Source organism: Phaenicophaeus curvirostris, chromosome 7 (genome assembly GCF_032191515.1).
Source record: "Phaenicophaeus curvirostris isolate KB17595 chromosome 7, BPBGC_Pcur_1.0, whole genome shotgun sequence".
Classification (NCBI taxonomy): Eukaryota; Metazoa; Chordata; class Aves; order Cuculiformes; family Cuculidae; genus Phaenicophaeus; species Phaenicophaeus curvirostris.
This window is the reverse complement of record NC_091398.1, coordinates 21,172,093-21,188,656: the sequence shown is the minus strand read 5'-3', so window position 1 is coordinate 21,188,656 and position 16,564 is coordinate 21,172,093. Positions and strand designations below refer to the sequence as shown.

Below are 16,564 nucleotides of genomic sequence, written 5' to 3'. Positions count from 1 at the left end.
TCAGCATTGGGTTCTTTTTGTGCGCAGGTAGGTGGAAAATGATCAGTGCACAGGAAAAGAAAAAAAAAAAGGTATGTATTTCTGTGAAATAGGGCTCCTCATTCATTTTTAATGCAAAAAGATAGGAGTGGTGCGAAAAGAGAGTGAATGTAACTGAGCTGGCACGTAGAGAAGTGTGTTGGGGCGAGAAGCATACATGTGCAGGTACGGACAAGGACTGAGGAGTGGGTGAGGGCTGAGGAGGGGGAGCCAGCATTGCTGTTCTTTCCTGCTGTCTGCTGGCCCCTCCTGACACATGACACCAATTCTCATAGAAGCTTGCAGCCAAACTTCTCTCTCCTTTCCTCACAAAGCAACCCGCACAAGGGTGGAGAGCGCAGCTGCTAGCAAGCCTGGGGCAGCATCCTACATCTCTGCTGAGCCTTTTGCTAAAGAGCATCGAGGTAAGGACCACCTGTCCTCACTGGGTGGGCACCATCCGTGGGCACAACCGTTCCTGCCCTAAACTCGCAGGAGATGAAAAAACCTGCAGACACAGCTGCATTAGGGATTTCTGTGAGATGCTAAGTCCTGGCAGGTTCATTCTTGCCACTGAGCTCCCATTTTGCTGTGTTGTGTCTGCCTGGAGAGAACTTGACAATGGGGAGAGATGACAATGAAACCAAACCGGGCCAGGACTGGCTTGTCAATCCCTGAGCAGCCTGTGAGCTCTGGATGTGTCTGTGAGCCCAGGACAAACAGCTCTGGCCCCTGCAGAAGGAAGAATTCCTAAAAATAGGTAGCAGTTGAGCCTGGGCTCAACAGTCTGTGCCCACGTGTCCCAAGGATTGTACAGAAAGTACATTCCTGCCTGGGCAGCACCTTCAGGCCATGACTGTTCTCTGTAGGACTGCTGAGGACACTGGGGCTGTGATAGCAAGGAGAAGTATGCATGACCCTCTGTTCTTAAGTAAAGAGAACAGGGAAAACTTGAGTCTGCCTCTGTATCTACTCCTAGCTCTGGAAAAAGATTTACAAAAAACACCCCTGTGAATTACATTCAGGATTCACAATGAATCTGCGTGGGTACAGCCAAGGTTAAGGTTTCTGAGAAATGATGATTGTACAAACGCTACCAGGCAGTGAGAAAGAACTGAAGTATGTTTGTAAAATGTCTGTTTCCAGCTTGTCATGTACTAGAATTATACGCAGTATGCTTGAAAATCACTCCAGTATTTCTCTGATTATTATTTATTAAGTATTTTGGAGAAGATCTTATGAAAAGAAAAATAAGGTCAGCTCATATTTAGGGACTATATTTTAAAATCTAGCCTAAAAGCAACCTATTGAAGCAAAATTGCATAATGTTTTATTGTCCTCATACTCTACCCTTCTGTATTATTATTTTTTTAGGAATCAGAAACCAAACAAATGGTGTTCTTTAGAGTCTGGTGGCTTTTGTGGATACTTGAGCACCATGAGTTTTTAGCAGAAAATCTCAGGGAAGAAAAACGATTTGGATTGAGAAGACCGAAACCTAAACACGTTCTGTCAAATACTGTAGAAAAATATCCCAGCCCAAGTGATCAAGGTGAATATTATTGTTTTCAAACCAATGTGGTTTTTTTTGCCTTGAGTCTTTTATTTGAATTCTACCTTTTCACACGCCTTATTTTGCACGTTTATCTTTTTAATCCTATATTTGCCTTCCCTTTTTGTGTATTTCAGAAAAGGAGAGTACTTCTGGGCTTTTTTATGATATGGCTGATAGCCTGTTACTGCCACTGCAAGAATAGCCCCAATATATAGCCCATATAGCTCTTATTTCTATAGAAGCAATATCATTAATAGATAAGAAAATTAATAATCTGCAGATCCTGCTTTTGGAAACTGTTATGTCACTGGATGTGCGTGTCAGTTCCAGGGACAAAATTTAGCTCTGTAAAATCACATTTCAGTGTCTTACTCACTGAGTCTTATTTTCCAGTAGATGATTTCTACCTTCACAGTTCTCACCCTGGTGGGCTATTCAGAGAAATACCAAGCAAGAGGACAGAACGAATGTCTAAAACCACTACAAAATTCCTCATTTCATACTACATGCCATTACCTCATCTTAAGTTTCTTTTTCCTTGGGTTGTCTGTCCGGGAGCAAATTCCTTAGCCCCTGTATGGTCTCTCTCCATGAGAGTCTTGCACTTGCGACCATAGACATTTTCAAAAAGTCCTAAAATTACACTCCTACTTTTGAAGCCTATTGTATATGTAAGGGTAAGGGCAGAATGGGAGATACAGTATAAAATCACTCCACTCATCTTCATACCTATTTATTCTAGATGAAGACTGCATTCTGGAAATCACTTTTTTACTGGACAGCTCCGAAAGTGCAAAGGACTATAATCACGAACAACAGAAAAAATTTGTTCTGGCAACAGTAGACAGAATGAAAAGTCTTCAGCTTAGTTCTGGACGTACTCTTAGCTGGAGGATGGCCTTACTTCAGTACAGCAGCACTGTTTTCACAGAGCAAACTTTCCATGACTGGAAAGGTCCTGAAGCATTCAAATCCCACATTGCTCCCATCACCTACATAGGTCATGGCACCTACACAACTTATGCTATAACTAATCTCACACAACTGTATGTGACTGAAGGAACTCCAGGTAGTGTGAAAGTAGCCATGCTCTTCACTGATGGAGTAGACCATCCAAGAAACCCAGATATTTTTGCAGCTACAGCTGATGCTAAACACCAAGGAATTGTATTTTTCATAATGGGAATGACCAGAGTGGCTGAGGAGGTCAGCAATGCTGCCAAGCTCCGGCTCTTGGCCAGCACCCCAGCATCCAGGTTTGTTTTCAACCTCCAGGAGAAAGAAACTGTGGAGAAAGTTCTCAAAGAAATGGTACGTATGACAAACAATTTGAAATAGTTATAGACACAAATATAAAAATGGTCTTTCCATTATTTTGAAGCACTTATCCTATTGAAGAAAGCTGTACTTTATACATGTTAAAGCAGCCCACTTTTATTAATGAGACCACTGGGCCAAAGTACAGGTTTGCTTTCTCTCCCCACTATTCAGATCTCACTAGCCAAAATATTTGAAGTGAGAAACTGAGTTAGACTTAAAAAGACCTGAGATAAAATCTGAATTTCACCATAGACATCTTTACGTTTCCATGGAAAACTTACCATTTAATCAAGAGGAAATGTTTAAATTGAGCTTGAAGTTGTGTTTGGGTAACTTTTTCTGCATGAGAACTTAAAAAAACAAAACAAAAAAAAAACCCGAACAAAAACCAACCCACATTCCCTGCCAAGCATGGAGAATAGAGCCATCCTCTAGCATGTAAATCTGGAAACACAAGTTGTGGGTGGAGTCCTGATTTGAGCATGCACAGAGATAGAAAATAGAAATATGACTAACTACCAGAAGATTTGTGCAGTAAAACTGACACCGAAGTGATCTCATACAGGCCTACATCATGTACACAAGCTGGCTTTCCTGTCTGTCTGTCCTTCACTCTGCGTTGGTTTCCCTGCATATCACCTATCTTTCTGGAATTACTATTGCTCTGTGCGTCACAGCAACCACCTCTCAAGTGACTAAACACACTTTTTTTTTTACCTGTTCCAAACAGTCATCCTCAGGTGCCTTCTTTTTAGAACATGGCTGCTGTCTAGTTTAAATAATGGCTTTGGCAAAATTATACATGCATATATATGTAAATTTTAAAGATGTGTATTGCATTGCTGTTCATCAACACATCAAGAGTCTCAAGAGACTACATGAGTTGTGAAAATTGGGAGGAATGAATTGCAGGGGGGTGTTTCAGCTGTAGAGATCTAAAAAATAACAGAAGGTATACGATGATAACTTCATGTGATCACTGCCAAATCAAATCTTGGAAAAGGTGTTCTTCAGGTTCTCATTTTGTGTGTGCCTAACTATGCATAGGAGACTCTACACTTCTGATTCTCTCCAGTGCAGAGTATGTATTATTCACTCCCACTAGAGAGCTGCTGCTGTTCAGCACTTCCAAAACAGTGTAATTTCTGGGTGCACTACTCCAACCTACCTAGCTAACTGTCCGTTTAAGTCTGTTTACCATGGTAATTTTATCAGATTATATCTGGACAAGGAGAGTCACTGATTTGTGCAGTCAACAATTTATAATAGGAATTGAAATTATTTAAATTTTTTGTTTTAGAATGGAGGCATAACTAGAATGTTTCTCAGAAATTAAAGCTTAATTAATGTTAGTTAACAAGTTAATTGCATAAATTAATTAACTAGCTGCTGAAGCAATTTATTTTAACATCTTTCAGTGTCCTTCCTGTTGAGCTGGATTGTGACTTTTAAGTTTCTAATGTTGTTTTGAATATCTGCTTTTACAGAAAGGTCTGTCTGAGGAAGAAGTAAGTATTTTTTTTCTTATACAGAATTACTGCTTAATGTAGACATTTACAATTATGTGGAAACATATTTCAAGAAAAATGATAGCTCAGGATGTCGGCTAAATATTAAGTCTAATGGAATTGCCTTCAAGTAAAACATGCTTTTGTATTTGAAGGACAGCTTTAATTTGCTATCCTATTGTCATTTACTTTCCCTCCTTATTTTCCAAATTGAAAAAGAACACTGTGTGACTATTCAGGTCAGCAAGAATTTGCTGATGTGTCTCAGCACGTCATCCAACAGATTCAGTGGATAAGAAAACATTACACAGAGCTGAATGTGGTGCAGTTCTAGCCCTTAATGCTCTTCCTGTGTAACAGAGTTTAAAAAGGGAAGGAATTCAACCAAAGCTCTACCATTGCATTTTTGAGGTTTGTCCACACTGTGTCATCCTGACTGCAGGCCTTTGTAGGTCTGGCTGCCATTTTAGGGGGAATAAAGTATTTGGCCTTTTAAAGATGTTAGCGCTACTTAAGGTACAGTTATTTCAGGCAAAACTGTTCTCAAGAGCAGCTTAAGGGAACTGCTACATATTATGAGTGTTTGCAAAACTTGAAGTGTTTTATTTTCCACTCATTTCCACTAGCATGTTGATTTTTGTCTGTCAAAATAAAACTTGAAGTAGGAAGACATTCAATGTTATCCTTAGAAAACATATTGTTACTAATTGGAGTATTCAGATAAGAATTATACTTAAACCTTTCACTTCTAGACAACTCCAAGCTAGTGGAGGTTCAATAAATAATTAAACAAACAATAAAAGTAATATGTCTTATTCCTCCTCCAAAAATAAACTTATTATCTGTAATAATTCTAGATTGTATAATGCTCTTAAAGTTTAAAAAAGATCCTAAAAATCACATAACTACATACTATAATAATTTCTGATTGGGAGGCATAACAGAAGCAATAACAGAAAAATATTAGAAACTATTATAATTAATTGCCGTAACTAGGTAAAAGTGTATATCCATAACATTTTATTCTAGATCAAGCTAGAGTTAAACTGTGATCTATCCCACATATAGTGGAGTAAAGTAGAAAAAGCATGTAAGAAGTTTTCTTACCCTATTGTCTTGGCTATATCTACAGTGACTAGTAATCAAAACAAATCTGCCATCATAGACACGTCATACCAACAAACTTACCTTGTGAAGAGTCTGGAGGTAAAGCCATTATTGAGATGATAGAAGTTTCAGGAGTGGGAATTATATAGATTTTTGGATGGAGTGTAAGAGGACACATTCCTGATGACTGGTAAACTGACAGTTGTTATTTCTGTAAAACATGTAAATATAACTGGCTTCTGGTCATTACTGGTATACTCAGACTAGCCATACAGTAACTTTAAAGGAATACTAATGTGTTTTCTTTCTCTTGTATTGAAATGTGCTGACTTGAACTATTTCCATTCAAAGTGTCCCCAGGCTGCCATATGTAACTGTGAGAAGGGGGAAAGAGGGCTTCCTGGCCCTGCTGTAAGTAGCTGTCATTGCTCTAATAACTGATATACAGTATAAATCAAGATTTATTTCATTGTTGGATTCTGGGGGGGGAAATTTTTTGAACCCAAATCCCGAGACAATGAAAGTTCAAGGTTCAGTACACAGTCCTCCATAGTTACATTGCATGGAGATGTTACACCAGTAGAAATGCACAAAGGCACCTGAGAATGCCATGAGACACTCCCTCTGAAAAAAAAGAAGGGTGTGATGTGGTGAGGATCCCCCTTTAGCCTCTTTAGTCTGCCTTTTTGTTTAAAAGGCAGAAAGGAGCAACTTTCCTGTGCGGAACAATGATTCACCTGTCACAATCAGACCAGGTGGATATAGCTAGCCCAAAATCAAACAGTCGTCTCTGAAAAGCTCTCTGAAAAGCTCTCTGAAAAGCTCTCTGAAAGCAAGAGAGAGCAAGAGGCTGAAGCATTAGGAACAACTGAGACAGGACTCATAAGAAGGTAAAATAGACTGGACTTCTGTCAGGATAAACTCGGAACTGGAACTCCCAAGCAAATCTAGGGGATTGCTTCATACAGGGTTTGGTAACTGCAAGCTTTATGTTTCAAAATGAACTCTAGTATTTGAATGCTCTGACACTATATCCCCAACACCATCCTCATCTGTTTGACCTGGACATCCTATATAACCTACATAAACAGAAATACATATCAGTTTTATTCTGCACAGTGCACCACACTTTAATTGAAAATACAGTCTCATGTGGGCCAACAGTAGTTTTGTTTGGGTTATTTTTCCATGTCTTTCCTTTGAGAGTGCAAATACCTTTTAAAGAAAAGCATACATCTTAAAGAGCTCAAAACTAAACACCCATTTGGCAAGCTGGGTAGCTACAAAACCATCTGATCATCTGTTTTCTTCAGAGGAGACCTGAACAATTTTTGTTGACAACAAAGATAAAAAAGGAAAATAGCTGCCTCTTGAGTCAGTCCCACTGCTCCCAGAACTTCAGTTTCAAGGTTATGGTAAATCTAGAGATTTTTAAAAATAAATCTATAGGGGGAAAATGTCCTGTAGATCTAAGGTGTATGTATTGTAAAGTAAAATTATTTGACTAACAAGTAAGAATTTTATTTTGTTGTTTTCAGGGTAAAAAGGGTCGCACTGGGGATGATGGAGCTCCAGGCCTGAAAGGAGCAAAGGTGATGTGATTTTTCAGATTTACAAGGAAATTTTGGTACTTCATTAATATGACAATAACACCCTAATAGTGCCCATGTATTTTCACCTGTGAATTTCTTAGTCTTCATCTACAAAGTTTTGCTTTAGTAAAGACTAGGATTTTTTACAAATTAAGACCTTTTATCTAATGTATAAAATCATCAGGGTGTAAAAAGTGTAAGCTGGTATGCTTCCTGTACTACACAGAGATATCTACTCAGATAATCAAAAGAATATTATCTTTTCCTGATTTCACTGATCTTGATGTTGGATTATTTGCAGGGGGAACCAGGTGTTAATGGAATCCCAGGGCGAGATGGAATAGAGGTAAAAAAATTTTTATTCCCTTCTTCTCCAATAAGCACTTTTTTTCCTTATAATAGTAAATTTCAGTTCTGGTTTACCGGCTAATGATTCATTAACGCTAGAAAAACTGAAAACATTATCATTGTTTAAATAAAGAGAATAACCGTACAAAGAAAGGGAATTTTCTTATAAGTGTGATCTAGAAAATGCTGTCTAATAATACATAGACCCTCCTAAAAAGTGTGAAAAGCTCTGGTATGATACTCTAAGAACATTACAGAAACTGAGACTCTACCTGCATCTTTATGGTCAGTTTAAATTTTTCATTTGGCAAATAAAGTGAAATACATACAGGAAGTAACTGTAGGACCAGCCCCTTAGCATTTAACTTTGAATTCATTCATGTATTAGTCACTCTACTTTATATTTTCTTATTTATTAAGTGCATCCTTTTTAATTACTGAGTTTTTTCTTGCTTCCTTATTCTAACATGTTTCTCGCTAAGGTGGAAATACGAACTCTAGCTGATGTGCTTTTACATCATCAAAATCTCAGTTAAAAATGGCAGTTTCATAAGATTTGTTCACACATCCTGACCAGTAGGTGCAGTATTTAGAGTCATATTGTCAGAGATCACCTTTTCTACCTAACTATTCATTATAAATAGCATCAACACTCACATTCAGGTTATATATCCTTACAACCTGCTTTGCTTTTTTATTTTTACCAGGGGAAATATGGATATAAAGGAGAGAAGGTACTACTTCTGGATGAAGCTTCTGCTTACATTTGGATATTTGATTATGTTGTTGTTGTTGTTATTTATAGTGTCATATTTCATATAAATACTTGTAATGAACAATGACATCATCTTACCACCTGCTGCACAAGCTGTCATAGAAGATGTTGCCTATAGGATAGATGGAGAAGAGCTCTTTAGCAGGTAGCATGGTAACCGTTTTAAGCTGAAAGAGGGAAGATTTAGGTTACATATTAGCAAGAAATTTTTTACTGTGAGGGTGGTGAGGCACTCAAACAGGTGGCCCAAAGTGGTCATGGATGCCCCATTCCTGGAGGCCAGGCTGGTTGAGGCTTTGAGCAGCGTGGTCTAGTGGAAGGTGTTCGTGCCCATGGAGGGGGGTTGGAACTGAATGATCTTTACAGTCCCTTCCAACCTAAACCATTCTATCCTGCTGTGATTCTGTATGTCCCTTCGCCAATGAATATACAGCACAACTGCTATGATATGTCATGATAACATTAACGTTTAGTTTTCAACTAAAGCACCCAAAGAATAAGGATGATATGCTCAGTATACCTCATAAATATTTATTCCTGTTCCTTTCTAGGGTGAAAGAGGTGAATGTGGAATCCCAGGGATAAAAGGAGACAGAGTAAGTAGCCACAAATCTGTTATGCTTTTGGGAAACACACTGAAAATAAAGAAAAACTACAATTCCCTCAGTAAAAAACATGGTGATAGATTTACGTCAAATATTAATTCTAAGCATGAGGGAAATGAGCAACTGACAGTTTTAAAAAATGAAGTGAGCAAGGATACAAATTATAGTAACTTTCTCAGCTCCTTCTGTGTTTTTATGATTCCTCGTAAGGTGCAAGCCTCGCCTGTTTATAACAATGGTAAAACTCTACTTGACTTTAAAAGAGGTAGAAGGCTTGAAGTAGTAAGCAAAAGGAATGAGAGGTAAAAATTAAGTCAGTGTTTCTACCATTGAACTTCAAGACTTGGCATATAATTGCTATGACTATTTTAAATTAAACAGAGTACAATCCTGGATTACTTGGTAATTAAGCTTGATAATACTTGCTAACTGCTGAGCTTCACTTCATTTTTTTTTATTTTAATGTGAAGATATCTAAATAAGATAACTTAATAAAAAGTTAACTAAAAGTGGCTTTGACAAAATCGAACTATACATAAATGTATCTTTTTTTTTCACTTGGCTTTCAGGGTCCTGAAGGTCCAGTCGGCCCCAGAGGAACAACAGGGCTACAGGTAAAAAAAAAAAAAAAAATAACATAAAGAAACTATAAAAACAGTACCTGGTTCCCTGGGATTCAAAGCTCTGAAATAATATCATCCCACAGCCATCATGGAATCTTTGAGTCACTGAGTTCAAGGCATCCAAAATGTATCTTCTTAAACAGCAAAATTAACAAGAATTTGGTGGCCCAGTCTAGACAAATTAAGTCTCAAAGACCACAGAAAACACAGTTCCATTAAAAACCAAATAATTCGTTTCCCTTTCAGTGTCTTAGCTATTTCATTATCTCACAGAAGTACACAAAAACACTTAAGTCTCTTTTCATGCCAATGCTCTTGCACTGAAGGCCAAGGAGCTCAGGCCATCATAGATGTTTCTGTAAATCTCGTCTTTTGAGTACCTTTAATTGTATTCAAATAAAGGGAAAGCCAAATTCTCCCCCTTAATTACTGGACCCAGCTCCAGCTGAGTTGAGTAGCTAAATCTATACATTTGAAAGCAAAGCTTCAGTTCTGAAATGTTTGTAATTCATATTTTCATGCAGACTACAGCAAATTAGAGATTGTTTTTCAAATCACCATTACTCTGAAAGCTTGAAAAAAATCTTATTAAAACCAATCCTGTTTTACTAGGGTCCCCAAGGACAACCTGGAGATCAAGGGCCTGAAGGCCTGCAAGGATCAAAGGCAAGAACTGCATTATTTCTTCTCTTTCTTAATGTTAGAAGATTAATACAGTCTCACAACAGTAATGCTTTTATCCTTTTATCCCATATCCCTCTTGTAGAGGATGCAGTTTAACATGATGTTGCTATCGAGTCATATACTGTTTGTAGTTTACAGAGTTCCTAAGAAAGGTATTCATTTGCTCTTTTTATTGGATTCAGGTTCAAATCACACTCCAATCTTTTCTCATGAACATTTAAAATATGGCAGCATCACAGAATATGACTTGGCAGTAGTGTAGCATTGCATTTCTTCAGTTTCCAATTTAAAACTTATTTTCCCTAAGTGCCAAGCAGGAGTTCTGTTTGGGTTCTCAAACAAACACTTCTCTTGAAACTATACATTCTCAAGAAAAATTTTATAGCTCAAAATTAGTAGTCCTACTCTTTATTGATATTCAGCAAAAGATATATGAAAGACATGAGGATGAGAGCAATTCAGGACACTGTCTTGCCATGAGCCCTCCGAAGGCAGGCCATCGAAATCACCTAGTGCATCACTGCACTAGGTGCAGCCTAGTTCCAGCCCCTTCTGTAAACGTAAATTATTTTGTATTTGTTTCTTTGAAAAATGTGTAATTTACATTTATTAAATCCTTAAGATATGCTGAGTTTACTAGTCAGTTACCCATTGTAAACTCCAGGTATGACAATGGAGATTTCTTCATTCTGTGGTTCTATGATGACTTGATATCTTTATCATAGTAGATTAACAGAAGATGCAAATATCACTGGCTATTATAAACAATTATAGCAACTGATTTAATTTCATAAAGAGAGAGCACAGTTACACTTTGATGCTCAGAAAAACCTTAAACGAAATAATTCAATGAAGGCTAATGGGTTCTTCAGCTACTGAAAGGAATATTGTTGTGGAGAAAAACTTGAAAATAAGTTTATAAAGGACATAATCTATTTTGATATCTCTCTTCATATCTCCTTTGCATCATACTTGAGCACCTGCTGGCCAAAAGTGAGGCATAGAGCAGCTGGCTGTCAAAACTCTCATATCCCACATGAAAGCCTTTTTTTTCCTCTGGTATCGCTTTGTACAGGAAATACCTGTGTTCTTAATAAAGGGAATTTTTAAGCATTCAAAGGGTGAACAGATGAAATACTGTCTAAGACAATTCCAATGGGCTGAAAATCAGGATATAAACAAAAAAATTAATTTCAAAATTTGTTCTTTGTCAACAAACTGTGTTAAACTGATTTTCCTAGACATCAGTTGATAAACAGAACTGTTTCTTTTTTCATTCTTTGAAAAGGGTGAAAGAGGTCTCCCTGGGCCACCTGGCCTGCCTGGAGAGACTGGAATAGGACTGCCAGGCCCAAAGGTACAAGCATCTTCCATCTTCTACATGTATTGTAGGATAAGAATGAAAACTAAGACAGCTGAGATAATATACTTGCTGGTACATGAGAAACTTTAAGCCCTTAAATGCTGTTTTTATGGTACTGGACAGGTGTTTTGTATGTTGATCAAAACGATTTAAAAAAAAAAAAAGTACATTTTAAGTATGTACTTTAGAGGACTTTTTACAGTAGTTCTTATGCTCGAGAACTCGATCCAAGCAGTCTATGGCTAAGTAGAAACACATACATAGCCTTAAACAAAACTTATCCTGCGATAAACAGACTTGTTATTTTGGATGATTGGCATAAAGGAAACTGAAACACTATGATAGAAAAACTGACTTCTTGGAAAAGGACAACTTTAACATAATATACCAGGAATACAATGGGAATAATTAACCATTTAGATTCAGCATTGTCTTATCTCAAATGCAGAACTGAGGCTGTCCCCTAACGCTGTGAAACTGCACCAGTTCAATTTCTGTTTGGCTTTTTATGCCCTAAGGCTCTGTGGACACTTGGGAGTTTCCCTGCTGTGGCTGTATTCTCCTACATAAGCAACTGCAAACTTAGAATATCTGATGCATTGTTATATGCTGCACACATGCAAGCACTTAAATCAGGCATTTTCAAAATATATCTTTGTTTGAAGGGTGACACTGGTTTGACGGGAAGACCAGGCCCTGTTGGACCACCTGGAGTTGGTGAGCCAGGACTTCTGGTATGTCTTTCTTTTCATTTGGTGAGAGAGAAGCAGGACAGAAAGGAAAAAATGTCAGTGCTTCCCTGATGAGATACATGCGTGTTAAATGATACCATCTCTTTTCTTTCTTCCACTAGTCCTCACTCTCATACATACTATATTGCCTGACTTTCATTTCCCTCAATAAACTGGAAATGTGTTTGGTTCCTTAACTTTCCTAATTATTTTAGTCTCTGAAATAGCTATGAAAAAATAACTTATGCAAACCCACATAAATATTTAAATAAATTTGTCCCCTGATAGATTCAAATCCACATGGGGTAACTTTTAAGTTGACTGTTTTTCAGTATCATAAGAACATTAACACCAGCATGGCTTTGAGGGAGAGGCTGCATTTCAGCCACGGTAGCATTAGAAATGGTCATACCTCAACAAGCTCCATAAAGACATTCAGACTATATATACGTGGTCCCAGATAAAAATCTGACCTATGTTACCTTCAGTGGAGATAACAGAGGGAGAAATTAAAAAAAAAACAACTTTTATCTTTCAGAATTTATAGTAGATTTGGCTCTGAAGTCTCCTCTTTCTTTTCTTTTCCTTCCTGCTGCTGGTGCTTGTAAACTTAATCTCTGTGGTGATTCAGAAAACCAGTACGCCAAATTTATGGTCACTTTTTTTCCAAAGTGCCAAACAGCACCTTTTACTGAGCTATTTACAACACAGCAGACTCAAATTAATTTCTTATCACATGGATGAAAGACCTTTTCAGCGACCACAAGGGAAATACAGTCCACTTTTTTCACAAACAGCTTTTTCACACTGACAAGGAAGTATTTGTAATAATTGCTTCAGAAGAGGGAGTCCAATGACAAACAGAAAGATGCTTTGGTAATTGAAATGAGTGATCTCAAATCTGCTTGAAAATACACTACTGGAAAGGAGTGAGTTCTTGTTGAAGATCCCAAAGAAATGAACATTATAAGTAAAACCAGTGGTGACAGTCAAAGTGGGGCAGTGAGGAGTCTCTTCAGCAACAGCATAGAGAATGGAGCCATTTTGTGGGGAAAGAGGCAGCTGCGATGTGCATCTTTGTTAGCCACAACAGCTGTTCTAGTATAACATGAGTTTCTGAATTTGAAAAATATACTAAAGAAGTTTTTTTAAAAATTTACTTTAAAGTGTATTTGCTTCAAAACACTTGGGTGTTTTTATGGTTGAATGCAGTGTAATTATCTTTACCTAAGAACTAGGCATAACTCTAAAGCTCTGTGCAGAAGCAGAAGCATCTTTAGGCTATGCAAAGCCAAATCTACCAGCATTCATTGATGTGTGTCTAATCTCAAGGAATAAATTAGACAAAAAAAATACAGATGTGGGAAAACACTGTGAAGCAGGCTCAGCGTGCACAGGTTTTGGACTTCCATTTAATGAAAGGTTTTAGTTGTCCTACTCATTCCTTGTTCTTCTATCAGATCTGCTTGCAAAAAGAAATGGGCATGCTATTATTCTCTTAACCAGTGAGAGTTATCTCTCTTTACAGGTACATATCCTTCAGTACTGTTCTGCATGGTCTTTAATCTGGTTCTCCCTGTCTCTCATGATTATACTGGTACATTAATAAGTATTAGTAACAATTTGTAAACAAAACTGAAGTTTAGAGAGTAAAGATTTCAAAAGCATAAGGAATAGGAATTATGGTTGCATAACTTGTGATTCATAAGTAACCAGAAAAGTAAAACTGCCTTGTTATTGCTGCAGGCCAGAATGCTCATCATTTATTCACTGTGCATATCATATTACTGTATCATTTCTAACAGGTTATAACTACACCAACATTTAAAGATGTGCTTAAGACCAACAATGACATAGAACATGCTCCTGTTGATTTGAGTAGTTAATACCTATTCTAGACCATTTTAAACTTATATTAACAGGGGCCTCCAGGACCACAAGGTGTTCAAGGAGAAAGAGGTTCACCAGGAGAAGGGCTTCCAGGAGCAAAGGTACAGCAGTCAAAGGGTTTTAAGAACAGAGCAACACCATTAAATGAGTGCATGACAAAACAAATTAAAAGCAGACAAGGGAATCAGAGAAAGTAGCTTGTAAATTAACATTAAAATTTGGCATCAATTAACTCAGGACGTTTTCATAGAATTCAGCTGGTCCAAACACAATTTCTAGGCACAGCTAGCCTTTGGAGCTCATAAAGACAATATTTAATTCACCTGACAATCAATTTGTGGGATCTAAGTCTGGGAAAAAATTCAGCTATAATTTGAAAACAGCTTCCAGCATCTGATTTTAAATAAACTACAATAAAAGTGTTTCTGTATATAAAAATGAGAAAAATACCCTTTGGTTGTTGCTTTTTTCTGAATCCTTTAAGATAAAGAGATCTTTGCTGTCACTAAAGGAAGGCTTCTAAACTTCTTAAATACCTCAGCCACTGGCTTATGCATTTTAGCAGAAGTCTGAATTAATTTTGCGAGCAAAGGAAACTGCAGTTACTAATTTTCAGATATAGTGGAAAGTAATGACAGTAGCAATTGCACCTACATGGACAGACTCACTAGACCCACTGTTAGCTCCTTTTGCTGGCTGGTGAAAAACAACCCTTTGGTTACAGTAATAAACTGACACAGCTTGTACATAAGCTAAGCAATTAACTAAATGGTTCACTCATTTTTATGCATGCACCAAGGCAATTTTGGTTGGGAAAACAATAAAAAATTGTTTCACAGATGCAGGTCCCAACTGTCCCTTAAGTAAAATCTTAGGATTTTTGCTTAGCACAATAGTGTACTCAGATAGGTTTAAATTTGACTGCTGATAGCAACATAATCTCTTCAAACATCTAGTATATATTTCATGATGAATTATATAAATTATTTAGTCTCATTGTTGGTGGTTTGTATTCGCTTAGCAGTTCTCATGCATGAAAACAAATTTTTTGAAGAAAGTACATTTAGAAATTACTCCATTGCCACTGAAATACCAATTCATGTGGAAAGAGACACTACCACTAATAAGTAAAGCATGGCAACAATGCACAGTGCGAACAAGTATAGAAGAATGCATAATCTAACCAGAACTATTGAGCAATTGGGATAGGCAGAATGAAATAATCAAAATAATCAAAGTGGAATTCTGACAGCATTATTGGAACCCTTGATTCTATAAAATATGTACCACTTCTTACTGCCAAATCTGACCTGGAGCGAAGCATGTATCAACAGAGTCTATACACATCCCTCATCCTATTTACAGCTGCCAAGTATGTCAGTTTTTTGGTTTTAAACACACATTAACCAGGTGATTTGTTCATCTAAATCAAATTTTACAGTTGCTTTCTTTGGAACATTTTTACTGGAAGCTCATAGTTCAGTGATACAGAAACTGAAGGCAGGTGTTCTAAAGCATCCAGAGTAAAGTATGCTATTTTTAAACAGAAATCCAAGTAATGTATTTCAGTGACACTTAAAATCATGGGATGTGTTACTAGGGAGAGAAAGGGTTTGTCTTGGGCATAACTGTGCCCAACTGTGTCACATAGTCTGTGACAATTTACACAAACTAATGACCTGTCTCTACATATTTTATTAACAGTAGTACAAGAAAGCACACTATTTGGGTACTTATAAGTAACCTGAATTCTCCCCAGGACCACAATTTTGTAAATAAACTTCTAGAGAGACAATGACATTTACATACAGACTCCTACAAAAATAGAGTTTGGCCTGGTGTTTATTCCAGTAAAATTCTTAGTGAGAGCTAGATCCTCATTGCCACACTTAAAAGATATTAACCCATGGCACAAATAAGCAGAATTCAGCTTTCTGTTCATCTCAGAACTCAACCTGGCTGACATATAAATCAGTTGTGGTTTTATCAGTGAAGTAGAACAGGACCTTAAGCAACTGAGGTGGGCAGGAAAATAAAAAGAAGCTTGTTCAGTTCTTTCATCAGCAATTTCAAACTGCAGAGCAAGCTCATTTGAAAAGATGACCTCTTTAGTGTCCTGGAAAACAGATCCAGGAGCTATTTTCTGGTTCTTCTCATTTTAGTTTTCATGATGACAGAGCAAACAGTGTATCTAGTTACTTCAGACAGAACAGCTGTGCCTTTCTGCAGTTAACTTGGTATTATTTTTTTCATGTAGGGAGACCGTGGGTTTGATGGACCAAAAGGCCCTCGTGGACTTCCAGGCATCAGCATAAAAGGAGAAAAGGTGAGCAGTAAGTAAATACAGAGGATTAACAAGTGCTAATATATCTGTATAACAGCAGGAATATATGGTTGATATTCACTACAAAAGGTGTAATGAGGCAAGGAACCTATAATAGGGTC

General features: G+C 37.3%; 1 protein-coding gene across 1 annotated transcript in view; it reads left to right on the top strand.

Moving 5' to 3' along the window:
• The first annotated feature begins 401 nt into the window (after positions 1-401).
• Positions 402-16,564, top strand: part of LOC138722690 (collagen alpha-1(XXVIII) chain-like) — a 35,750-nt gene continuing 19,587 nt past the window's right edge. The window contains exons 1-15 of the mRNA XM_069861155.1: positions 402-443; positions 1,393-1,570; positions 2,316-2,884; positions 4,381-4,401; positions 5,860-5,919; positions 7,047-7,100; positions 7,402-7,446; positions 8,156-8,182; positions 8,775-8,819; positions 9,398-9,442; positions 10,064-10,117; positions 11,424-11,492; positions 12,164-12,232; positions 14,152-14,220; positions 16,377-16,445. Of these exons, the coding sequence (XP_069717256.1) occupies positions 1,411-1,570; positions 2,316-2,884; positions 4,381-4,401; positions 5,860-5,919; positions 7,047-7,100; positions 7,402-7,446; positions 8,156-8,182; positions 8,775-8,819; positions 9,398-9,442; positions 10,064-10,117; positions 11,424-11,492; positions 12,164-12,232; positions 14,152-14,220; positions 16,377-16,445 (1,356 nt within the window). The 5' untranslated portion in view covers positions 402-443; positions 1,393-1,410. The remainder of the gene's footprint in view (positions 444-1,392; positions 1,571-2,315; positions 2,885-4,380; positions 4,402-5,859; positions 5,920-7,046; positions 7,101-7,401; positions 7,447-8,155; positions 8,183-8,774; positions 8,820-9,397; positions 9,443-10,063; positions 10,118-11,423; positions 11,493-12,163; positions 12,233-14,151; positions 14,221-16,376; positions 16,446-16,564) is intronic.